Raw genomic sequence first — 27005 nt, 5'->3', positions numbered from 1 at the left:
GGCACGCAGAAAAGTAACGCAGAACTTAAGCTCCAACTTTTCTGTCTCCAAAGAGTGCTTTCTTTTTAGAGCTTAGAATAGAAACCCTTTGCTCCCTAGATTTCTCAGGTACTGATTTTCTTATCCTTAGTGGTCAACTCCAAAATCCTCTTCTCCATCTCTCCCCCTCAAAAAAGGATACGGGAAAGGAAGAGGGGAGAAATATCCGGCCCTTGCCCCTAGTTCTGTGTTGCCCAGCTAGGGCTGCCAAGCCTTGGGCACTGTTTAGAGCACTCAATGGGAGGGGCAATGATGATCACCTTGGACCCACAGCTGTCAATCAAAGGGCTGTAATATATATGTAAGCTCTCCTCCCCGTACACCCAGACCACTTGGTAAGTTAACGTGATCAATTCACCAGAGTTGAGAAGACATTGAGGGGACAACAGCAGTAGCCTCTCACACCAGGCCCAGAGAGGCCTTCCCTGGGAGAGAGAGATACCCTAAAAACAAAATGCTCAGCATTAGACAGGTATCTGACCTAAGAATGAGCATTTAGTCTGGACATCAAATCGTGCCTTCAAGGCACTGGATTTATTGAAAAATTACACACATATTAAAACATCTTTATATACATTTTCTCCATTACAAGATTACAAATATACAAATGCAAATTCCATCAAAGTCAGCATCTTGTATATTAGAAACAATTGTAGAAAACCTATATCCTAATTCCATCAGTTAAACTGGTATTCCTCAACTGCCAGTTAAAAAAAAACTGGCACAGCTCACCCAGCTTCCCAAGTCCAGCTCATGACAGTGAAACCAGTGTTTGCATGGGACGTTTTTCCAAGGAAGCAGTGACATTTGGTTCCGAGGGGGGAAAAATATCTGTTTAAAATTCTGAGAGCCTCATGGTGGTTCGGAGAAAACTGGGACTGGTGGCAATCCTCTGAACAACATTTTGATGAAACTCCATGATGGTCTTCTCTCAAAATAAGTAATGAAGTTATTAAATTGTCCCCTGACTGGTCAGGGCAATGTACTCAACCCAGTTGAATGCAATAAATAATGATTTTACATATAATTCTTCGGTCAGAATGAGAAGGAAGGTCCTTGAGCAACAGTGTTTCAAATTGAAAATTTAGGTCCTAGAAGAGAGGTCTCTGCTCCACAGAATATCTAATGTGGATGGCCACTGGGTGTAACCTTCTATCTTCATCCTCATGCTCCAGAAAATCTGCTCATTCTGACTTGGGTACCAGTCCTTATTTGAGTTCTTATTATAAAGGAAGCAAAGGTTAACTGGAAATTTGAGACTGCCTTGGAAAGAGCCAAGAAGGAAAATGGAAGGGGCGGGACTTATAAAATAGCCCATCTGTTGATTCTTAGGTCCTCTAAGAAGTCTCTCTTTCACTGAGTCCTGGTCACCATCCTGCACATTGTAGGGGTGTGAAGGCATCATCTCAGTTTCAATATTCACTGCTTTCTGTAATTTTCTGTCCTGTCACATTTTTTTCTTCCTCCAACTACCCCTTTCACCAAAAGGAATCAATCCAGGAAGTTGCTAGGGTAAAATGTCAAATATTTAATGGAGGACACCCAGGTATCCCATAAGTGGCTGTTGTAAACACTACAGAATTGTTAGTGGCCAACCCAGGAAGTAATACTAGGAAAGAGATGTCCAGAGCCACACGGTGGAAAGAACTGGAATCTCTGTTCTCAATCTTAATGCACTGATTGTGAAGGAAGTGGGGATCATCCACGTGAGCAGCAATTCCAGCCTTCAGTGCCAGATACTTCTCAGTGGAGTCCCAAGAGAGGTGCTGGCGCCCTCGTAGTGTTAGCTTTCCAAGTAACGGAAGATGCTTTGCTTCGATTCTGAAGTACTATCATCTGTTTTGAGGCGCTTAGGTGAAGTGGATGTCATTAAAGACGGACCCCTTCTCCGTACCTACACAGCAGAGAAAGAGACAAGAATCAACTCAAGACCTTCATACAAGCTGTGGTTCACTCACACTTAGCTTCAGTTAGCTCTTAAGCAGCTCACAGTTCAATCACGGATAATTAGGAAAAAAGAAGTTGAAAATTTCCAGGCAAGTCTCACAGCTGATTATACTTACTAGGGGGTAGCAATCCCCTCGTACCTTATTGGGTATGCAAGATTAACACTACAGCATAAATCTTTATGCTGTAAAGATGCCAGAAATACATGTATATTTTCAATTCAATTCACTCATTCATTCAATCTGCTTTGGAGAGTCACCAAATCAGTTCTCAAATTCCCTACCCGAGGTTTAGATGATTCCTTTGCTGCCTCAGCCTTGACAGGAGAAAGTGTATGGAAGATAAAGTTTCTTGAATTTCGGGGAGCACTGGGGTTGAGGTCAGAGAGGGCAGCCAGTTTCTGAAGCACAGCCTTGGGCTGGTTGAGCAGTGAGCCTGTCTTCAGCTGAGAAAAGAAGAGTCATCTGGTATCAAATTCCAAGCACCAAGAAAGGGGAAGCCAGCTCCTCCCTGCGCCTGCCAGGTATGGAGGGGTCACATTCCCACCCTGCTCAAACAGAAAAGAAACAGCAGGCTTCTTTGACACCTACTTCCATTTCCCGCAACTACCTCCCTCCCCTAATGACAGAGCATTCCCCTAACCTGACTGAGGCCTTTGTAACATTGCAAATCATGACTTCAGGTGAACAAGGTCCCCAACCAACCTGGTTGTCACTTCCCGGTTTGATGGCTTCAAAAGGATTTCTGAATAAAGACTTTGATTCTTGAATAACCACAGTGTGACTGACTGAAAAGACAAGACAGAGAGGCTTGCTCTGGGCAAAACTGGGTAGAATTAATTTTAAATCTAAGCAAACTAACAGGCCCTTAACTAAACTAATAAACTGAGGCCACAGGAACACTGATTATTTTATAATCATGATTTGAAAGTACAGTAAGTGGTTAAGACAGACAATTCAGCTAAACTTATTGTCTAATTAATAGTAATAAGAAAAAACAACAGTGGTAAGATAAATTCCAGTTCTAACACTTAGGTATATAATCCTGGGCAACTAAATGAAGAAGGCAGAATTCACTCCTCTGAGCTGCCTTACAGGGCTTCCCAGGTGGCGCTAATGGTAAAGAACCTGCCTGCCAATGCAGGAGATGTAAGAGATGTGGGTTTGATCCCTGTGTTGGGAAGATCCTCCGGAGGAGGGCATGGGAACCCACTCCAGTATTCTTGCCTGGAGAATCCCATGGACAGAGGAGCGTGGTGGACTACAGTCCATGGGGTCACAAAGAGTCAGACATGACTAAAGCAACTTAGCATGCACACACGCACAAGCTGCCTTAGAACATAAGGCAGAACCCGCTATGCACACTCTCCACTACAATATCTACTATCCAATAGAATTGGATTGAAAGAATATTGTCTCTCCCCATCCGAGGGGCCCCTTTAAGATAGCATTAGACACAGGTCCGTGACTAAGTTGCAACAGTCGCTGAAGGCTGGAGTCACCTCCAAGGCTCCAGCACGAACAATCCGGGGGGACAGCCCCTGTGAAGGGCTAAGAGCTCACCATTCTTCTGCAGAGCTTTGGCTGTAACCTTCTTGGCCAGCATCATAAACTGACTGTCTTCCCCAATCTCTTCTTCATCTTCAGCTGCAATTTTCCCCTGCTGTGCCTGAGAATAAAAATCAGGCAGCATTAACAGAAGCCCACGGTTCCCCCAAAGACCCAAAGAATTAGCATAGCCTGGAAGCTAGAGTACTTGGGATAGCATTAGTTTTCCTTTTTGCTACTTTCTGTTGCTTCAGACCAAAAAAAAAAGTATTGTGGACAAAAACATGAATAGAATTGCCTGTGGTAATCTTTTCAAAGCACAAAAGAAAATTCAAGGATTAAAAGGGACAGCAATACACTGCCCAAGGTTTTGACAACTATCATGACAAGCTGGGTGACTGAGGTGACCCTCAGAACTAGGGATGGAATAGGCGAATCTCTTGCAGGCTTCCTACATGGTCCCGAAGCCACTGCTCTCGTTCAATTCGCTCCTTTCTCCATCTGGCTTCCGTCTCGTCAAGCTGTTCTTCAATCTGATCATCATCAGAGTCTCTGTGGAACAAGTCCATCTGGGAAGCATCATCTAAAGCAAAGAGTTAAGGCTATTAGCATTCTGCAATCCCCACAAGAGACGGTGTCTTGACAGACACTTGTGAACCCTGTTCATTTACAATATACTGACACAAGCTTTTCCCATCCACTAATGGAAAATAAAGGTCAAGGCCAGGTCCTCCACAGCTGTCTGCTATAGTTTTGAACTCCTCTTGCTGGCTTAAACTGGACAAACATGGACCTTGTACCATTTGCTTCTAAAGGCAATGATCAAGATACCTATGTTTTTCCATCGGAATCTCCTCATTCGTCCAGGACCATCGCTGTGCAGGTCCCCATCAGCAAGGTACCTTTCTTGGTACAAACGTAGCTGGCGTTTATCATCATCTAACATTGTTTTCCTATGACGGGAGAAATACGTTGTTCAAAACCAGGACCACTCTGGCTGGTTATAGGGCCTGCCTTAAGATGCACCCCACTGCTCAGAAGGGCTTGTCGGGATACTGACATGTGTATTTTCTTGACTTGACGCTGTAGTTCCTCATCAGAAGGAAGTACTTCGTCAATTACATCCTCTTCATATTCATCAAGCTCTTCCCCATCATACTCATCTTCACTTCCCATGTCACTCCCTGACACCTCTGCCTCATCCTCCAGGTACTTCTTCAATCTCCTGGAAAACAATATTGAAAATTGGAAAATACAACAATAAATATACGCACAGTAATGAAAAAAGCAGAACACACAGCCATCTCTAATAACAAGCATAAAAATTAATAATACATTTTTATAATACTTAAAAGCCTGTGCCAATGCATTATCTCAGGAAGTGGTATTATTATTGTTCCCTTTGATTTATAGTTGAAGGAACTGAAACTCAGAGAGTAAACAACTTACTGATGGCCACGCAGCTGGGAGGCAGCAGAGTCTGGATTCAACCTAGGTTGGTGACTCTGAAGCCAAAACTCTCCATCTCCTCTATATATTTGAGACATACCTGCCAGAAGGTTCATACTATTTTGTTTTGTATTTAAGCTTACCAGCTTCAGGAGATAGACTAGGGATAGTATGGTATGGAAAGGTAACAGACTGGGGTCTTCCTACAGCCTGCCAAATCTTGACCCCCAAGGTACAGATATGAATGAGGCTCATTTGTTGCTGTTTAGTCACTCAGTCGTGTCCAACTCTTTGTGACCCCATGGACTGCAGTGCACCAGGCTTCCCTGTTCTTTACTGTCTCTGGGGGATTGCTCAGAGTCATGTCCACTGAGTCAGTGATGCCATCCAACCATCTCATCCTCGGCCACCCCCTCCTCTTCTTGCCCTCAATCTTTTCCAGCATCATGGTCTTTTCCAATAAGTCAGCTGCTCACATCAGGTGGCCAAAGTATTGGAGCTTCAGCTTTAGCATCAGTCCTTCCAGTGAATATTCGGGCTCAGTTAGTGGTAATCAAAACCACCACAAGTTAGTTTTTCTGACTTCAGGTCATACTGAAAACAAATCTGCTGTCACCCTGAGTTCAAACTGCTGTTATCTATGGTCAAGAATGGCAGAAGCTTGATGGCTTTCTGAAAGGTGATTTTTATCAAAGACTTGCATTATTATTTTAAAGCTGAGTTCCTCTAAATCCTAGGGTTCCTAAGGAATTCCTTCAGGGGCCAAAAGCCACCAAGTCCTCAATCGTCCCATCTAACCCTCTTTGAGCAGCTCAACTTTTAGCTGCCATTCTTTATAAGACTTCATTTGAACAAAGGACACTATAGTTAAATAAGGTTTAAGAACCACTGCCTTAGAAAAAAAATCTATAGATGACCCAAAGCTGTATGAGATGGTTAATTTGACAGGTGACAAATTAGAATCCAAAACTGATCTCAACAGAATGGAATGATGGGCTAAACACAACAAAATAAATCTAATAAGGATCAATATGATGTCCTATATTTGAAATCTAAAAGTCATCCACATACAATAAAATGTGAAATACCTACTAAAACGGTTTTTATACAATTTTCAATATCATAGAAAAATATTTACAGATAAAGTGGGGGAAAAAGCAAGATGCAAAACTGTATATATAAAAAAATTTTACAGATCTCAACCATATGAAAATATATGCCTGACAAAGGTTATGAGGCAATAATAACCACTACCACCACTTTCACAAATATTCTGAATGGTGGACATGAATGACTTATCTATATCTTTCTGTATTCTTTTAAATATTCTAAAATAAATGGCTTACTTTCATAATCAAAACAACAAAATACTTAAAAAATTAATGGGGGGTCATTTGCCTGAAACTAGGATGAGGAAGACCTGGAATGTTGGTAATTCAAAGGAAAAAAGACATATGGAATTTTAATCATCTACTAGATCCTCAGGCCTTCCAGTGACTCACTCCTGTGCTCGTTGGTTACTTTACAAGTAGTAGGCAACCAGAGCAAGGGATGTGGCTGCACCACCACAAAGGGCGGTAGTCAGACCACACCTGAAGATAAAGAGAGAATCCACACATGCGAAGAGTCTGGAAGCAACGTCACGTGAGAAAAAGCAGAAGAACTAGGGATGTTTAGTACAGAAATCACTTGAAGAGGATGTGACTATCTTTGAATACTCAAAAGATATCATGTAAATGGATGTTATTCAATCTGTGTTAACCACAAAAAGCAAAAATAGAACCAGTAAATGTAGGTAAAATGGTGGTGGCAAGGTACAGCTCAACTGTCAGAACTTTCTTGCAACGGAAGGAAGGGATGTAACACCTACATTTGCCTTTTTGACTTCTCCGATTGCTGCAGGAGGTCTTCCTCATCATCATCTTCATGGTCTTCCAGTGTCAGGTCCTCCTTGTCAGAATCACTGTGTTCATCCTGCAAAATTATACAGTATCACATGCAAAGTTACACAGAATAAAATGTGTCCTCAGCTAAGACAGGATTCAGAAACTTCTGCCCAAATATTTCATTCTAGGAAATTGCTTCTGATAACATGCCAAACAGACTTCTCAAGAATTCAAACTACAAATCAAACAAAAATCCCCAGCAGCTATACATGGAGTTCAGTTATGATCACTTTGTTCCCTTCAAACTCACCTCATCACTATCAAACTCCTTATCATTTGGGACAAGCCGAAAGTCTCCAAATTCCTCCTCTTCACCTTCTTCTTCCCTAAGATGCAAATCAACAAATCCATAAACATGTTGTTGAAAGCCAACTATAAGGAGTCAACCAACTTAGGGACTGAAAATATCTTACAGCCCCAACAATCTCTTCAAGAAACAGGAAATAAGATATCTTGCCTTTCAAAAAAAAATATTTTTTTTAAATTGTGATAAAATACATACAACATGAACTTTACAATCTTAACCATTTTAAGTGTACAGTTCATTAGTGTTAAGTACATTCATTTAACACTAACACAAATAAGTGTTATCCAACCAAGCTCTAGAATGCTTTTCCTCTTAAAAAGCTAAAACTCTATACCCTTTCAATACCAACCTCCTATTCTCACTGCCCCACAGCCCCTGGCACCCACCTTCCTACTTCCTGTCTCTATGAATCTGACTACACTAAGCACCTCATATAAATGGAATCATACAGTATTTGCATATTTGTGAATGGCTCATTTCACTTAGCATAATCTCCTCACAGTTCCTCCATGTCTTAGCATGCATCAGAATCTGCTTCCCTTTTAAAGGGTAATATTCCACTATGTATGCATTCACTTGGGATGCTTCCACCTTTTGACTATTATGAATAATGCTGCTATGAACATGGGTGTACAAATATCTACTAAGAAACTGTGTTCTCAGTTCTTTTGTGTATATACCCAAAAGTGGAATAATGGCTGGCAGTGAGGAATTATTCAAAAAATGGGGTTTTGATTTGTATTTCCTTAATTATTAGTGATGTTGAGAACGTCCATGTGCTTTTTCTTGCCTTTTTAACCCTGTTCCCTATCAACTAAATGAAAGTATTATAATGAATAATTTCTTCACTATGCAAATATGAGGCTCAAACCCACTGCAAGACTCTCAGACAGGATATAAAGCCCCTAAGATGACCATTTATTGCTAAGTCCAGAGAAGCTACCCCTGTACTTTATCAGAAGATGGAACTTGCCAAATTCCCTCAGATCACCGAGACTCACCGGTCTGTTGGGAAAGAGCCTGAGCAAAGAGCGAGTGCTTCTTCCATTGGATCACCCAGGCTACTCTCCTTCTCCTGCTTATTTAACTCTGATGGATCCAGAGTAGAGACATCTATATCACAACAAAGAAAAAGATTTGTCACCAAGAACTGACAGCTTTATCTTCTTTCCCCAGCCATCTGAAGACATGCCAGCTCAACATAGTTCTAAGGTAAGCTTGCCAAAAAGAGCTCACCATCCATTCATTCAACAAATCCTTATTTAGTGCTTACTATGTGCCAGGCACCAGGGAGACAGCAGTGAATAAAGCAAAGATCCCAGATCCCAAAGAGCTTACATTCTAGCAGGGGTGTGAGGAGGAGAAAGGGGTACGCAGGTGGAAGTAATAACTTAGCATTTATATGAAATTTACTATGCAGCAGACACCGCTCTAAGCTTTGCACATATTCTGGCCATAAATGACAAGTCATGTGGCGAAAGTTAAAGCAATCTTAAGGTGATACTTCCCCATCCTAAAAAAGTAAGAGCGCTAATGTCAGGAGCTAAGCAGTGAATTCAGCCTCGGCTCAAGAATCCACCAAGGCTGTTTTCTGTGAACTTTTCACCTGAGACTAAAGGACTTCTTCACATGGACACTGACTTAAGATATTTGAGTGGGTGAGACTTGCTGCTCTGTTGGATAATTACCCTGAGAAGTAAATTTTCCTGAACAAAGATCCAGAAGTTCCTCCATGTTCTCTTTCTTGTCACTCTTCCCAGGCAGAGGCTTTTCAGTCTGAGATGCAAACTTTCCAGTACACAAATCCAACAGTTCATCCATGTTGGCATCCATGGCATTCTCATCCATACTGGCCAATGGCAACCGAGGCTTCAAATCTTGGTACTGATTCCTGTGGTTTCTAACATTTAAGAACCTACAAGCCCAATGAAGAGTGTAAGAAATAATGCTCCAGGGGAAAAAGGTAGTGGGGGAAAAGCCTCAACTCATTTCCAATAGCAAAGTTAGAAGCTGAATTCTGAACCAGAAGACACGAGTGTCAGACTTTAGCCTGTGATAACCTTAAGAGGGAGGGGGGTGTTTATGAAAGAATAAAGGCTATTTAGAAGATAAAGGGTAGAGGCTAATTTGGGGCTTCAGATGGTGCTAGAGTAGGGCCTGGTGTTATGGCCATGTAATGTGCCACAGAGATGTCAATTCTCGATGCCACCCAAAAGTCCTAACATAGTGGGATGAAGGTGAAAGTGTTGGTCACTCAGTCATGTCCAACTCTTTGCAACGCCACGGACTGGGGCCCATCAGGCTCCTCTGTCCATGGAATTCTCCAGGCAAGAATACTGGAGCGGGTTGCCGTTTCCTTCTCCAGAGGATCTTCCCGACCTAGGGATCAAACCCAGGTCTCCCACATTGCAGGCAGATTCTTTACCATTTGAGCCCCCAGGGATATGGATACAGGGCAATTTGATGACCTTGTAAGAGTTATGCAGGTCTAATAAGGTAGAAATTGAAGGATCAGAACACTAGCAAGGCTATTTACTTTTTATTTTCTAGATAGGCTTTGTTCAAACTTGTAGAATGTAATACTAATGGTCTGCACACCTCTCTTTCTCAGAAGAGAAAGCACAGATGGAGTGACAGAAGCTCGCTTTATTTTTAAACAAAATTAAGCAGTACCCAGCACCATCCCACCCACAGAAACATAAAACTACCTACCCATCTGCATCCAACAGTTGGCTCTGAGTGTCATCTTCTAAGCAGAACTGGAAGTCTCCTGCTCCTAGGAAAAGTGTCTTAGGTTCTGGGGAGGCGTTATACAGATCTTGGGAATCCTCTATGGGAAGTGAAGGCTCAGACAGCTTTCCTGAACTCTGGCACCAAAACAAAACCAAACAAAAACAAAACATTTTACAAATGTCATTCACTGTCATGACAACAACAGAAGCTGCTATTTGTAAAATTTAATCTATTCTCAGGCAATTGCAGTTGGGGAGGACAATGCATAGCCAAGGGAAGCATAAAAAAAAACATCCTCAAGAAAGAACCCTGGATGAGGCTTGTTTTTAATACACAAAGGGGGTGGACTTTTTAAACTGAACATACATAATGTGGTGGGAGTTTTTGGCATGGACACACTTTATTTAGCAATGTGGGAAGCAAAAGGGGGAGGAGATTAGAAAACTATTACCATCTCACCTTAGAGGCTGAACTGACCAAACTGGCTCGAAATAGCCCTGGGGAAGGAGATCTGAATCCTCCTGCTGTAGGGAAAAGACTGGTCCCACGGCCTGTTTGTCTGTTATAAGGCTGATAGGATGGAAGTGTGGAGCCTATCAGCTCAAAGCTGCTATTGTGGCTGCTCTCCTTTGTCAGTAATGAGCATGAATCATCTTCATCTAAAGAAAGACAACTTTTAAGTGCATGATTCCCAGAAATAAGTCAGATTTGTTTAGGAAAAGAGTTGAGAATGAAACTGTCTGGTAAGATCCACTGGTAAACCTCTCAAGTTACATGTTCCAAAACATTACATTAAAGATCAGTAATGGTATAAGATAGCATCATACAATCAGGGTTTATCACTCTGACCTAAGTGACACCTCAAAGTTCCTGTCTTTCTCTCACCTTCCCTAATGCCTATGATTACCCTTTCCATTATCTAATCACTTATACATCTTCCTCTGATCTACATGATAGAAATGTTTCATGTTTCACTCAATCAACACATTCTCTAATGACCTATTAAATGCTCAGGGTCAACTGTAAAGAAACTGCACATAAGATTTCAAAAACTGGACAAAGAAAAATATTGGGGATTTTTTGTTTGTTTCTTGGCTGCACCATGCAACTTGTGAGATCTTAGTTCCCCGACCAGGAAATGAACCTGGGCCCTCAACAGTGAAAGTATGGAGCCCTAACCACTGGACCGTGAGGGAATTCCCAAGAAAAACATTATAGTTGATAAATTCTTATCACTCTCACAGGTAAGACTGGGAAAAGTTCACTAAGGTTCAGAAAAATAGAACCTTGTGGAATTGTAGTCCTTAAATGTTAAAGCAGGAGGATCAGAGAAAAATCAAGTTTCAAGTTCTACATAAGAGTCACTACTTACCTAATTTGCTAGGTCTTTTGCCTGAGTTTTCATCTATTTCTGATTTTTCTTCACTAGGAGAGTAACTACAAAATAAGTAGGTAAATTGAATATCTGTTTCTACTTCTTCCAAGAGGGGCAAATTCCCTGGTATTTACCAGGGAATCTTATCTTTCCTTAGAGAGAATTACTTACCCCATCTTGGAAGAGCTGTCCTTGAATAGAAGGAAGGTAGAATCCGATGAGAGAGGCTTGGGGACAGAGAGGCCAACTGACTTGCCAATTTCACCACTGCCATCATCATTGTTTTCTTTATCTATTTCTTTCTCATCTTTGGTTTCTATCTCTTCACCACCGAGAAGGAATTCTGCAGTCTTTACCAATCACGCCACCCAAAAACAAAATAGTACAAGTCAAAAATTTTAAAAGCAAACATACTAGTCTGAAATATGGCTGCTTAGTTACAAGTCACATCTTAAATCTGAAAAGGTAAACCTGAAGGAAGCTCAGTCCAACCATCATCATTAACACAATTTATTAGTTGTAGACACTTCTAGAGCTCTTTTATACTTTGTTACTTTACCTTTTACCCTTTCAAAACTGCTACAAGACTCTGAACTAACTGGATTATCATTTAACTGAGTCAATGAGAGACTGCATGATTAGCCTGAGATTGGAGGACAACTCCTGGCCTCCAACCACAGACTGTGACACCCTGCTCAGTTCAGCCATGGCTTTCCTCTTCCTTTACCCAGGGTTAAACATTAACCAGCCTTTCAAATGACTCCACTGTTCAAACAAGGACACTTTTCTTTTTCCCAATACCAAAAATCCTATCATCACCTGTCTTCTCTAGGTGGAAAACAATACCTTAGAACAAGGGCAAGAGGCCCATCTACAAATACCTTCTTCGACAATTAACTTGGGACAATTAACAATTAATTAACTCCTGGCCTGAGAATTTATTCCAGACCTCAACCCGGCCAAGGCTAAAAGTGTTGTTTTTTTTTTTCTAAATAGAGAAATCTAAATGAACAACAAAGATAAAAGTCTTTAATAGAAAGCCATTTCGATATCAGCATTATAGTACAATATGTAAACCAACAGGCAGAAGCCAGGGCATGACTGTGAACTGCAGGTGTTCCACGGGGCTGAAAGAACTGAATGCACTAAGATTTAGTACACATGAGCTACCATCATCTCTGACCCTGAAATCTCTTCTACAGTCGAACGTGCTCATCATCCTCTTGCTTAGATCTGATTTTCTCTTTCCCTTATTCATCCTGACCTAGTAACAAAACCACATAATTGCCAGCAACCTCCTCATTGCTTTCTTCCTCCTCTTCCTCCTCTTTCTCCTCTTCTTCCTCTAAGGCTTCCTCTCCCTCCTCTTCTCCATCTTCCTCGGACTCATCTGTCATTTCTTCTTCCTCCTCCTCCTCCTCTTCCTCCTCAAATCCATCCTCATTATCTAACTTGAGTAATGCTTGGCGTTTTTGACGCTCCTCCAACCTTCGGAGTTTCATTGCTTCTTGAAGTTTAGCTTTCAGCACCTGAAGCTTTTCCCCTGAACAAAAGTATGAAGAGATGCTTTAGATGCAATGACCGACTACACACAACAACACAAGTGTCCATTTTAGGCAATTCCAGAAGTGTTCTAGGCACATCACAAAAGGAAAATCAGAGACCTTCGTATTTTAGGCTTTTGTTATCTTAACAAATGGGGACTATTAGGAATTGAGTGTAACTCAATAACTCTCATAATTATGTTCTATACCTTGGGATATTACAGAGATTATAAAATTACTATTTAAAAAAGCAAAAGAAAAGAAAAGGAATGGGGGCAGGAAGAAACAGGAACTCTTACACACTGTCATTCAGAGTGAAAATTGGTGCAACTTATTTTGATGGACAATGTGTCTAGGACTCAGTGATTCTACTGTAAGGAATTTTGCATCAAGATTTACTAACATATATGTGATACTAGGATGCAATATTGTGTGAAATACTAAAACTGAAACAAACATGATGTCCCTTAACAGAAATATCGTTAAACAAATCATGTTATACCTGTACAATGGAATATCATGTGATGTTAAAAAAAACCCTCAAAAGCAATATGTATATCTGAACTCTTGAGTTAGATGGTCTGGATTAGACTACTAGTTCTCTTACTTACTAGTTATATAACTTTGAACAAGTTGTTTAAATGCTTTGTATATCAGTTTCCTTACATATAAAGTAAGGACACTGATGTTATTTACTGTAAAGCACCTAGAGCAGTGTCTGGCAGAGAGGAAGTATTCAGTGTCTCTCGCACACACTCACACAATAGTACATGCATATGCATTTTCCTAAGACACACAAGAAATCGTTAAGCTGCCTCTGGGAAAACTAATTTTTTTTTAATTTATCTTTTAATTGAAAGATAATTGCTTTAAAGAATTTTGTTTTCTGTCAAACATCAACATGAATCAACCATAAGTATACATATGTCCCCTCCCTAATTTTTCATTTTATACTTTTTCCTGAGTGTTCAATTTTTTTATATGTGATAAATTGCTCATATATTCAAAGTGGGAGTGGGAACAACAGACCTGTCCCTAATACAGATTACAAAGCAGAATGCATGATGTATGACTGCATTATTATTTTGTTTTTCAAACAGACATGTACATGCATGCAAAAAGTTTAAAGGGACATACAACATGGTTACAGAAGATGTCTCTGACAGAAAAACATTTTTGTTTATTCCAGAAATTCTGTTTACTACAGAAAGTTGTTGTTTATTCCATTTGTATTCTACAATGGGTATCTTTTAAAACAATAAGACAAAAACTATTTTAAGAAATAAAGTCATCTTACCCACCCCATACAACGAGGCCATATCTAATCTCCGGAGTATCCAAGGAAAAAGATTCTACAACTTCTCACTATAGGGTCTTCAGCAGCCATAAAGACCAGTCACAGTACAAGAGTCAGGCACCCCACCCCACTCATGGCCAGTAAAAATATACAAATAAAACAACTCCATGAACTCAAATACCTGGTTTTGTGTGGCTTGCCCCATCCAGCTTCTCAGCTGCCAAAGTCACGGGCACCACATCTGCCTTGAGCTCTTCCTTCCCGTCAGTGCCCACATCTTTCACTATGATGTTCACAATCACCTTCTGACCAGCCCTGGGTTTGGCTGCTGGATTAGCATGCTTCCAGAAACGCTGCTTCAAGGCTTCCAGTTCTAAACCAAGCACCAACCAGTATGTCAGTTTGCCTTTTAGATTCTAGTTAAGAAGTACAAGCTAGGTTTTCTTAAGTTCAACAAACTTGTAAGGAAAAAAAAATACACAGAGACACCAAAAACTCCTTTGCTACCAACACCTGTGTCCAATTCATATAACTTAACCCAAATTAATGGACTACTGCAACTGTTCTTCCTCAATATACTTTAAAACTCATTTTAGGGTAGAAATTTACAACTAAAGTTTCTAAATATGTGCAATTCTTTTTAAAAAAGCTTTAAGCTGGTAGAAAAATACCATACTGCTTAACTATGCAAGGGCTTAATTTGTCACAGATTTCAGTCTCTTTTTAAAATATTCCATATTTTGAACATCTGTTTATTAGCAATCTCTCTAAATACAAGCAAGGTCTATTTAAAAAATGGAAAAAGAGGAAATTCCCTGGTAATCCAGTGGTTAAGACTCTGAGTTTTCATTGCTGAGGGCCCAGGTTCAATCCCTGGGGTGGAACTAAGATCCTAAAGCCATGTGGTGTGGCCAAAAAAAAAAAAAAAAAAACAATAAGAAAATAATAATCAAAGCAATTAGTGATGTAACTTGGCAGCAGGGCTGGAAGTTTCTTCATGAAACTTTTAAATGAATATAATCAGTACAATGAGAAAGGAAATCCCAATGAGAGGTGATCCCTGGGTTTCGCTGGTGGCTCAGATGGTAAAGAATCTGACTGCAACGTGGGAGCCCTAGGTTCGATCCCTGGGTTGGTAAGATCCCCTGGGGAAGGGAATGGCTACCCACTCCAATATTCTTGCCGGGAAAATTCCATGGACCGAGGAGCCTGGCGGGCTACAGTCCATGTGGCTGTAAAGAGTCAGACATGACTGAGCGACTTTCACCACCCGCCAACTTATATACAAATGGGAACACACACAGGCAGTATGAGTGCAGTGGTCCAATGGCAATACGGCCTTTCCCTTCTTCCCCACCGCTCTTGCTCAGAACTTTCTTTCCTTTCTCCCTCAGCCAGCTATCACCTGGTACCATCCCCTACTCACTGTATAACAAGCCAGTCATACCATAATGGGATCTGTTATAAGAGAGCTGACAGTTATAAACAGAAAAGAAAGGAAAAGAAGAACAGTTTCTTTGGGTTCGGGGATGCTGGCTATTCTCATATGCTATGCCTTCTCTTCCATAATAATATGTCCAGGATACTCCAAGTTTGGTTCTTTTTTCTAAAATTCACTCAACTGATACTTTGGTAGTTTTGTGGTTAGCATCCAGACGTGGTTTTTCCTTCCCTAAAGGGTCTTAGTAGAAAAAGAGAAGAACTGGAAAGAAACCTTTCTCAATCTGAGTCCCTGACATTATTTATTGGGCTTCCCAAGTGGCGCAGTGGAAAAGAATCCACCTGTAATGCAGGAGATGCGGGAGAAGTGGGTTCAACCCCTGGGTTGGGAAGATCCCCTGGATAAATGAAATGGCAACCCACTCCAGGACTCTTGCCTGGGAAATCCCATGGACAGAGGAGCCTGGTGGGCTACAGTCCATGGGGTCACAAAGAGTCAGACATGACTTAGTGACAAAACAACATCATTTATTTAGTTGCAAAAATCCAACTCCAAAGGGATGGCATGTTTACACTGCAAACCAAAGAGTGGGGAGAGAAGCTATAAGTCTGCATCCCATTTCTTATTAGTTCAGTAAGCTGGAAACAACAGGCAGTGGCAGTGGGAAGGCAACACAAGTAGGGAGGTCATCATTGGTGCCAAGAGAATAAAAGAAATGGAAGGGGAGGACGATTACTCAGGACCTAAAAAAAGAGTGAGGCAGGAGTAGCTTTCATTCTTCTGGGGAAAGCCAGGCCCCTCACCCCCAAAAATCTTCATCCCCTAGCCCAATGGAGCACCCACTTCCCTTGTCCATTACTACGTAACTCAATCACCACCCTCCTCATCACAGAACCTCTATTCAAGCTTCTCTCCCTCCTTCAGTCTTGTCCCAGCGTTCATCTCCTCTTTAAGTGAAACATCTCCACTCCAGCTCATGTCTCCACCTAAAAGCCCTGCATCCTCTGGCCTCTGCACCAACCACCTTACAATCTTCACCTCAGCTAACCAGAGCATCCTCAGTTTCCTCTTGTCTCTGCGTCTTCTGCAGGTCTGTCCCCTTCACCAAGAAAGCCTTCCCTCACCTCTCTGCCTTGTACCTCCTACTGAAGCTTCAGGACTCAGCTCAGGTATCAACTCCTTCTAGAAGCTTCCCTGACTCCAGGTGAGGAACTCTTTCTCTAGGCTCAAAGTACGCACAGCACTTAATATCCAATTTTCCTGCCTGTGACTCCTACTAGATTTTAAATTCCTTGAGAACAGGGACTACATCTTACAAGCAACACCATGCTAAATCAAAGTTTACTGCATAAATGAATGAACGCTGACCCTAACTTCATATATATCAAGAAACAGAGTGATCTGGAAACCTGACATTCATGTCAAATATTAGTTCTGAAGGAAAACATACCCTGAGTTAAAAATAAGTGCCTATTATGAGCCAGGCATTGTGCTAGCTCCCTGTATAAGCCAATTGCAATGTTGGAAAAATTACCCAACTTCTCCAAACATCATTTTCTTCATTTATAAAATAATACTTGGGGTTATGAGAATTAAGAAAGATAACTACAAAAAAAAAAAAAAAAGAAAAAAGAAAACTATCAGTATCTAATACATTAGGTATGCAAAAAGGAGGTTTCTTCCCTTTCCTGTTTCTCAGTCGGAGATGATAAAGAAAACTTCTATTCCCATATAACAAGATTTCATAGTGTCTAGTATAAGTACTCAAAAAAAGTTTCTTCCTCACCTGTTAGTCTGAGGCTATTTAGGTAACTTCTAGTCCCACACAACAAAACTTTCTCTCCCTGTTCTGGGCACCAGCTTATTCCCACGCTTCTTTGCTAATGGAGCTAGGCTAGGTCTGTTACACAGCTCTTCCACCCCACCACCTGCTCTGGTCAAACGGACTTACACATCCTCCCAGTATGTACCACACAGAACTCTTTCTGTCCCTCCCAAGAACGTCCTCTCCATTTCCACAGAGTCCACCCACTCAATCAACAATGACTTAACTGGTACTGTGGCTGACCTAGCACCTGCCAGCCATATGCTACTTAATGAAGCAGCATCTCGATGTAAATAATTTCACTAATAATAAAAAGAACAGCTACCATTTGAGTGTTTCTTTATGCTTTCCATCTGTATGTGTTATTAACATATCTTCACTATAGTGCTGCACTGTGAACCAAAAGTGTTATTTCATTTTTTTTTTAAAGTTGCCTTGGAGAGGTCAAATAGCATACTTAAGTTTAAACAGTGAGTAATGTCATCCAGATTCAAATTCCGATCTTGCTACCATGCCTGAGCTCTTAATTATCATATGACACTGCCTCAAAGTAGAGGAGAGAAACCCAATTTTAGCTACAAATCAGGAAATCTACCCCAAGTGGGGAATACCTGAGTTCTCTTTTTTTATTTTTTGGTCACACCATGCAGCATACCGGATTTTAGTTCCCTGACTAGGAACAGAACCTGTGCCCCCTGCGGTGGAAGTGTGGAGTCTTAACCACTGGACCTCCAGGAAAGTCCCCTGGGCTCTCTCTTGAAGAATCCTTCATTCACTCCTTAATTCATTCAGTAAACATGGCTGCCTAACGTGCCATCGCCTATGGAAGCACAGGGGATAGAGGAGGAACAAGCCAGAAGATCCTCACTGAAGTATAACGAGGAAGAAAGTGAACAAGTAATTACATCTGATTATTCTTCAAGCCTTCCTTTAACCACCTATTGTAAGAAACATCCCTTCTCTGAACTCCCATGCTTTATTCTAAATATTTCTTTCAGCAAAGAATACCTTTTTTCCCATGTTAATATTTTCCAATTATCAGTGACACATGTTCCTGATAGAAGATGCCACTTTCCTGTATTACAGCTATTTGCCTACTTCTTATCTCCCCTGCTAGACTCTAAGCAGCTTAGTTAGTTAAGTCGTTCAGTCGTGTCCAAGTGTAGGATAAATGTCAGATTTCTCAAGTATGCCTTACAGCATGTTGCATGAAGTGAGTAGTTTAATATTTGTTGAATGAGTGAAAAAAAAAAAGAAAGAAAAGAAATTCAGTTTTGCAGGCAATTTGCTGATGTTTCTGTGAAAAACTGAATTGAATAATGCTTTTATCAATGTCATACCACAAAACAACAGCAATGTACCCTCCTTTGTACATTAACTATCAACAGGTTTCCCTTTTAAACAAGGTTCAGAATGTTCTGATACCTTGCCAAATGTGCCTAATGATTTTTATCCATATCTGGTACATCAGTATTAAGACCATGTGTGGTTATGTGTCTCTCCTGTGTTCCCTGTCCTCCACAGTGGCAAATAATAGAAGCTGCCAGAACAAATCACTCTAGAGAAGCTCCCCACAATTCAAAGAATTACCTCTGTTGGTTTCAGGTTCTTCAAGTATCACAAAGGAATCTCTGTCAGCACCCAGCCGAGGTTTACCGAAAACATCTACTCCCAGTTGCTTAAGTCTATCCACAGTGAACCGCCTCGCTTTTTCAGGTGGCACCGCTGCTGTTGATTCATTTTGCTGGCTGGGCTCTTCCGCTTTCTCATCAGCTTCTTCTGTTTTTCTCAGGCCTTTTTCTTCCTCTAGGCCATGAGGTTCAGGTGCCACAAGCCCTTCAGTCTGACAGTCCTCACTGTCCTTGTTCCCCAGGACGCCGCATTCTTGCTGTGCCACCGAGATGTCCCCAGGTGAAGGTCTAGCATCACTTTGCTCCTGTTTCTCGGGAATTTCTAGCTCCTCACTTCCTGTCAAATCTTTACCGCAAGGCTCATGGGATTCAGTAGTGATCTGGGGTTCCTTTGAAACCGCAGGGAGTGCGTTAATTTCCATTTCACATCCCGCACCTGTTGTCTGCGCAGAGTCTTTGCTGTGGTCACCACTCACCGCAGTTGTATTTTCAGTATCTATGGTTTCTTCGTGATGGCTTGCCTGATACTTAGTGGACCTAGAGAAAACAAGCTGGAGTTGAACATTCTCCTAAATGAAAAACATTCCCAACCCTTTGCACATAATGAATTGGTTAGTTTTAAGGGAGCGAGGAATCTGAACTCTCTACTCCCAGGTGTTTGCCTCAAAACTGAATGTTTATGAAAATTATAATCACAAGGAAAGAAGGTTCTTACTTCAGGAGCGCCATGGCGTTTCCCTGGCAAGTGGGCCGGGGTTTACGTTTGAAGAATTCATGAACGGTTTTATTCTCGGGCATGTGATATGGAAGATTAAGTGCAGACTCTATAAAACGGAACAGAACAAGCAAATGCATATACTGTATAGTCTGAATGTTGCTTTACATTCAGTTAATTAAACAGTACAACCAAAGCCATCACCAGAAATAGAGAACAATCCTGCCTTTAACATAAAACAGGATCTAAGTACAAAAAAATTCCATAAAGACCAGTGGCTTTTAAAAACTAGCTGTGAAATCAACTGATTCAAGAAGTTTTTTAAAAATACAAATTCTTGAACCCCATTTCAAGTCTATTGAGTCAGAATTTCTGTGGGGCCTAAGAATTTATAAATTTGGTTTGTAAAAGGGATCCTGATGCAGCCAGACCATAGACAACCCTTTAAAAATCTCCCTCCCGGGACTTCCCTGGTGATCCAGTGATTAAAACTCTGCACTGCTGAAGCAGGGGACTCAGGTCTGATTCCTGGTTGAGGAACTAAGATCCCATATGCTGCGTGGCCAAAACATTTTTAAAAAGTTTTAAACAAATTTTAAAAATGAAAAATTCCCTTCTTACCACTACTAGTTCTAGAACTTTTCTTAGTTTATATTAATGTTCCAGAGGCTTTAGAACCAAGACCATTCATCAAGATCAATTTTAAACTTCAGTGTTTACCATATAGGTTTCTTTACCTCGAATAAGGCGCTGAGTCTCACTATGCAACATTTTTAATGCTTCCTTACTTAATTTGGCTGCCTTTCTTTCCTTAAAGAAAACAAAAAGTGAGACTACATTAATACTTTTGCCAAGAAAGACAGATAGATATCCTTTAAGAGTTTGCTGTCCCCAAGAAAAGAGGATAGAGAAGAAACAGTCATCTCTAGTAAACTCGATACAATATAAACTTCAAGAGCTCATTTATTTGCAAGTCTCTTAGAACTGATTCAACCTAATTCATATCTGTGTCTCTACTATGTACAAAGCAATATCCTGGGAATCAGAGAAATACAACAGACACAATAAAATTCCTGAGAAATCCACAATCTCCTGGCAAAAGAGCTCAGCATGACAACTATTAATATCCAGGGCTCTGTCTCACCTTCCTCGTGGTGCCTTTTGACAACTCAGTTTCTTCTTCAAATGAATAGACCCCACTCTCCAAAGACAGTTCTTTTTTCTAAAAGAGAAGGTTGCAAATGGATTGATAGAGACAAAAATTAAACCGACACAAGAGGATGTTGCTTACGCAAAAATTGTTTTTTGCACTCCAACATCACATCATGCTACATTAATAATAAATCAATAATTACTAAACACAAAATGTTAAGATACACAACATACTATAATGCCTAGAAAATAAATTAGATGTCTCCAATGGAGCTTGGGCCCGCATTTCTTACACCTCTGTATTTCCCTAAGGAGGGACAATGACCCCCAGGGAGCTAAAAAATAATCTTAGGAAGAACAATTATGCTTCCAAACACTCAGGACAAGGATGCTTTGACTGATGCTTCTCTTTCATAGCCTTCCTAAAACCCTATAGGTTCATTTCCCAGAGGCCATTAAATTCTAAAATTTACATCTCTTCCCCCTTTGCACCTGTTTCTTATACAACATGAAGTATCTTATGGGACTTCCCTGGTGGTGTGGTGTTAAGAATCCGCCTGCCAACGCTGGTGACATGGGTTTGGTCCCTGGTCTGGGGCCACAGAGCAACTAACCCACGCACCACGACTACTGAGCTTGTGCTCCAGACCCCGCAGCAGCAACGACCAAGCCCTCAGGCCTAGAGCCCGTGCTCCGCAAGAGAAGCCAGCACAATGAGGGGCCCAGCACCGCAGCTGGAGGAGCCCCCGGGCACCGCAATTAGAGAAAACGCAGGCACAGCGATGGAGACCCGGCGCAGCCAAACTAAATAGACAAAATAAAGTACCTTACTTTTTGCCTCAAAAAGTAATAAAAATACTAGTTTGTGATAAATAAGGAGCTGGAGGAAAAGCAGACGTAAAGCCAAAGCAAAAACGTGAGAAAGAAGAGCGAAAGATGAAAAAAAGTAGGCAGCTGAAAAAAAAGGAAATAAAAAATGAGGTACATTTGAAAGAAGAATTTGCTGTTTCCAAGGCAGATTAACCAGTGTTTCTGCACTCAGAATATAGCTTTGACTTGATCAGGACAGTGAAAATACTAGTTTCCAAACAAGTTAGCATGTCTGTCACTTGTACTGCATGGTTCCAAAATTAACAGCTGAAAAATTTCTATCAATTGACATGAGTTTTTCTTCCGTCAAAAAAAAAATGGAGGTTCCATCAGTAACCCAGAACACAACGCAAAGGTTGGAAGCCGTGGGTCAGCTCTTACTGCAATCATTTCTCACTTGCCTTGTGCTTCTTCACTTTCTTTTTCACAGCCGCCCTTATTGATTCTAACGACTCTTCATCTTCTAACGGAGAGTGATTTTCCTCCTCCAACCCAGTTTCAAAAAGGTCTTTATCCACAAGTAGACAGCCACTGTCATTAAATGGCTGTTTCACATCATCTTCCTGGATAACACATAAGGAAAAAACAAGATGCAATCATTTGAAATCCAGTATTTTACTACATCATACAGCAATTTGCATCAGGACAGAAAAGTCCACACTTCATGAGCAGACAAATATATGGCATCCTAAAACACTATCACTGGTTCCTTTGTCATCCTTTGAAATCCATGCTGTGATCTGATGCAATCATCCAAAACTAACTTAATAAACAGTACCTTTGTTTTTGAAAAGTCAATTAACAGTTCATTAAGCAACTAGTTTATAAAATTTGAGGACAGTTCTTCTAGTTAGCAAATAAGACTTCCGATTGATGGATGCATGAAAATTCCTCCTATGGAAGCTAATTTTCATCAGACCAGAAATAGCAAAGAGTAACTCTGCATGCTCACAAAGAAAATCAGAAACCTATTTATTTAGAAATGTCCTCTTGTATCCAAAATGGAGAATGAGACCAACAAACAACTTACATACCTCATTGCAAAACAATCAACTCAAAGTTATATTCTGAGTGCAGAAACAACCTCCAAGAACTAAAAGCAACTCTTTTTTTCTAAAACATTAATCTGCCCTGGAAACAGCAAATTATTCTTTCAAATGTACCTCATCTTTTGTTTCCTTCTTTTTCAGCTGCCTAATTTTTTCCATCTTTCGCTCTTCTTTCTCAAGTCTTCGCTTTGATTTTACTTTTGCTTTTCCTCCAATTCCTTCTCTACCACAAATGGGCTTTTTGGAAATCTTTCTGTCAACTGTAAAGTCCACAGAGTTTTCAGACTGGAGACCCAGCTCTAAGCAAGGTGTCACTTGGGTTTCAGAATTCTCCTGACATAAAGACTCCTCAATGTCACTTTCATCACTGTCCGCCAGAGTTTTATAAATCCTTCTGACTTTTCCCTTCTTTCCAGCATACAGGTTCTCTTTATCTTCCTCTTCAGCATCGTCATAGGCAGTTTCCTCTGGAGACACATCTGGGTCTTCTCTTTCAGAATCACTCTCTTGTAGTACCTTCCTGCTTTTCAATTTCCTGCTCACAAATATCTCTTCATCTGAATCTGGAGGAAACACAGTTTTCTTTTTTTAGAGGTCTACTGTCATTTGGCCTTCCTCCTAGTCCCACCACTCCTCAAAAACATATCCAATTATCCAAGTGATATATCACCTTGTGAAATTATGTAACTAAGAACTAATTGTAGCAAAGCAAATCTAAAAATACATTTTGAAAAACATTTTCCCTGGAAAAATATCTCTTACTGAGAAATGTAATTATATATATTTACAAGGTGTAAAGCTGTTCTGATCCTTCTGGCAGGTGTTAAAAATCCTTTTATTACAGAATGAATGCATTTAACCAGGCAATGTGCTAGCTTTTAGATACTTTATACATTCAATAATATAATAGAAGTGGTTACGTTCAAAACAGTACATGCACTATTATTTTGCTTTTATAATAAACAGAACAAACAACAAGGTGAGGCATTAATAATTTTAAAAATCAAGAGAACAATTTAATTAATCCAGTCCACTTACAACCCACACTCCCACATTCTATTCCTAAAAATAAAAGTAATAAAAGTACTGACTGTTACAAACCTTGTTCACTCAAGGGCCCAATTGTTTCACAGCTGCCTTGTCCACTGTCTGAAGGACTGTCTGTTTCCTCTTGTGAAATGAGTTTTGAATCATTGATTTCTAGGTGAACCTAGAAAATGAGAATATACTTTGTATTAACCAGCAAGTGACAGAACACTCTAAGTACATAAAGATACATAAATCATCATGGGATCATCAGACTGAAATAAGGGGAAAAAACCAATACAATGGTTTAACAAAAGGATGACATTAAAAATTACTGGCTAGAAAAAACAAACTAAAATGCATTGTTCATCGTTGAAGGATACTGCAGAGGCAACACTTTATTTTGAGTTATGGTAAATAAGAATCAAGCATTATTGTGCTTTTCTGTGTGAACTATTTCTCAGTGTATCCACATGACCTGTTAAGTATCATCACACAGAGGCAATCCAGATACGGGAAGCTCTACAGGACAAACTATGTCGTTTCTTTAACAATAAATTGCAAGAATAAAAAGAGGGAGGGGGACTTACAAAAAGAGTTAAGATATTTACACATACATACAAAGATACAGCAACACCTGCAATATGCAGGCTTTGTCTTAATGCTAATTCAAACAAACTGAAAGTATGTGTAAGAGTCAAAGAAATCTGAACTCTGATCATTTAATATTAAGCAATAATTCTAAATTTTTTAGGTATGGTAATAATATTATAGTTATCTTTTTTTGGAATGCACTTACCTTTTAGAGATGTATGATGACATATTTGTGGATGACGTATGTGTGGAAATTTGCTGTCAAATAATCCAGTAAGGGGGGGAAGTATATGGGGGTGTAAATGAAACAAGATTGGCACGACTTGGTAACTGCAGAAGTTCGGTGATGGGTTCATTATAACAGCTTTTCTATGTTTGTTTATGTCTGAAATTCAGCCCCCAACTACCCCCTCCAATTTTTTAAGTCACAAGTGAAAAATCTAAGGAGAAGGGAGTTAGTTGGATGACTTGACTAGTTAGTGATCAAGCTAACCCTAGATGCCAGTTCCCCCACAACCTTGGTGTTCCCAGGACTCTGAATCAACTTATTAAGAAGGGGGAAAATACATCTGTAATGTAATGGGGCACAAGACCACACTCAAACAGTTTCTGAGACAACTATTAAGTTGATTTGAATGTTTAGTGCAAATATTAAAATAATATAAAATTTAAAACATAATAAAAAAATAATAAATTTAAAAAAAAAATAAATAACACAAACAGAGGAATCATTGAGGATCATGATGTATGCTGTTGATTCTCCCAACAACTCAAAGCAGTAATACTACTTGTGGATATGGAAACTGAGTTTAGGTAACCACAAGGCTCACTACAAGGTGATGCCTAATCACTCTATTCTGGGCAATTTGGAGCAGAACCAGCAATAATCAGGGCCAGGAACACAGTGAGGTTAGGAGGTCTCAAAACACTCAGTAATCAAAAGGATTTTTGTGCAAAATTAAATTAAAAAAATCAATGGGTAAATTATGGCCCATGAGGTCAGCTGCATGCTTTTGTAAAGTTTTTTTGGAACCTGGGCCAGGCTGAGAGTGAGGTGAGTAAGACTGTGTAGTGCAGATACAGGGTTGGATTGTGCCTTCATTTCAGTTTGATATCTTGTTCAAAAACAAATTATGGAATGTGTTTGCATTAATTTTTATTTTAAAACACTGCATAAAATATTATCTTGAACAACAAAGTCCTACTGTATACCACAGGGAACTCTGTTTAATATCCTGTGATAAACCATAGTGGGAAAGGATATGAAAAAGAACGTGTATGTAAGTGTAACTGAGTCACTCTGCTGTACTGTAGTAATTAACACAACATGGTAATTCAACTATACTTCAATAAAAAACGTTTAAAAACTTATTTTGATTACTGAGTATTTTAGCGCCCCGTTAAATTTTGCCCCAGACTGTCTCACTCCAGCCCCAGCTCCAAAAAAGAACACAGATTTGGAAAGATGCTTCTATGCCAGTTCCGAGAACGATCAGCCAGTCACCGCTCGGAAGGCTTTCAAGAGGCTTTTCAAGAGGCTTTCAAGAAGGCTTTCAAGAAGGTACCTTCCCTTCTCGGGACCCAGGGCGATGACTTCAGAGGCCTCTTCCAGACCCAGTTTGGAACTCCCTAAGACTCCCGCCGTCCATTTACAGAGAATTATGCTTTCCCGACCTTCCCTAGTGGCTCAGACTGTGAAGCGTCTGCCTACAATGCGGGAAACCCGGGTTCATTCAATCCCTGGGTCGGGAAGATCTCCTGGAGAAGGAAATGGCAACCCATTCCAGTTATCTTGCCTGGAAAATCCCATGGACGGAGGAGTCTGGTGGGCTACAGTCCATGGGGTCGCAAAGAGTTGGACACGACTGAGCGACTTCACTTTCCCTGTCCTTATGCTACCCCGACAGAGGAGCTTGGCGGGTTACGGTCCATGGGGTCGCAGAGTCGGACACGACTGAGCGACTAAGCATGCACAGCACACAGCACCCTAGCGGTCCGGTTCGGCTGGGTCCTTCCTCTTTGGAGGGCGCTGTTGGAGGAAGGGCTCCCGCCGCCGGAAACGCGCCAAAGGGGCGGGCGGAGCAGGCTGAGCTGGGGCTGGCGGCCGGCTGAGCGCGACGCAAAAACCGGGTACAACCCAGCCGAGAGACTGAGGCGAGAGAGACCCAGAGCCGGGGAGGTCCGCTGGGTCCCCAGCGCGCGGAGCCCGCGGATTTATCTCCGCGCGGGTAGAGAAGCCGAGGCGCCGCGGTGTGCGCCGGGAACTGTAGTCCTCCCGCCTCCCCGACCGGATCGGGCGGCTCGACCCCTGCTCCCCCACACCCCTCGGCGCCGGGCCCCCGCAGCTACGAATGGAGGCAAGGGCACGAACTCACCTCGGAAACTACTTCACCCGTCATGACCCCGACCTCCTCAGCGCGCCGCTCGAGATGAAACAGGTCCCCAGTTCCCTTACCCGTCAGGACGCAGCCGCTCCCGCCGTCTCCAGCCAGGCAGCGGCGTTCGAGCTTTCGCGCCC

At 41.0% G+C, this 27005-nt stretch overlaps 1 protein-coding gene across 1 annotated transcript; it reads right to left on the bottom strand.

The window, feature by feature from the left end:
- Nucleotides 1-1543: 1543 nt before the first annotated feature.
- Nucleotides 1544-27005, bottom strand: CLSPN (claspin). The gene is made up of 25 exons (XM_061122416.1): nt 26863-27005; nt 23969-24077; nt 22982-23430; nt 22220-22381; nt 20941-21018; nt 20534-20606; nt 19797-19905; nt 19041-19618; nt 14366-14557; nt 12639-12886; nt 11515-11693; nt 11341-11405; nt 10428-10627; nt 9948-10102; nt 8924-9150; nt 8237-8348; nt 7179-7254; nt 6853-6956; nt 4594-4758; nt 4365-4486; nt 3989-4116; nt 3549-3654; nt 2691-2773; nt 2270-2431; nt 1544-1933 (listed from the first exon to the last, which is right to left on the bottom strand). The coding sequence occupies exons 1-25, from the start codon at nt 26884-26886 to the stop codon at nt 1823-1825; spliced, it is 4017 nt and encodes a 1338-aa protein (XP_060978399.1). The 5' UTR covers nt 26887-27005; the 3' UTR covers nt 1544-1822.

This window comes from Dama dama, chromosome 20 (genome assembly GCF_033118175.1).
Source record: "Dama dama isolate Ldn47 chromosome 20, ASM3311817v1, whole genome shotgun sequence".
Classification (NCBI taxonomy): domain Eukaryota; kingdom Metazoa; phylum Chordata; class Mammalia; order Artiodactyla; family Cervidae; genus Dama; species Dama dama.
The sequence above is the reverse complement of the archived record's forward strand: the minus strand, read 5'-3'. Positions and strand labels throughout refer to the sequence as shown.

Excerpts from the sequence above, each read along its gene's own strand:
- CLSPN (XM_061122416.1), bottom strand. The coding sequence starts at position 26,886 with ATGACGGGTGAAGTAGTTTCCGAG. Across the intron at positions 20,607-20,940 it reads CAAAAGGCACCACGAGGAAG|GAAAGAAAGGCAGCCAAATT; the intron begins GTGAGACAGAGC and ends GTTTTCTTTAAG. Across the intron at positions 1,934-2,269 it reads AGGAATCATCTAAACCTCGG|GTACGGAGAAGGGGTCCGTC; the intron begins GTAGGGAATTTG and ends TCTGCTGTGTAG.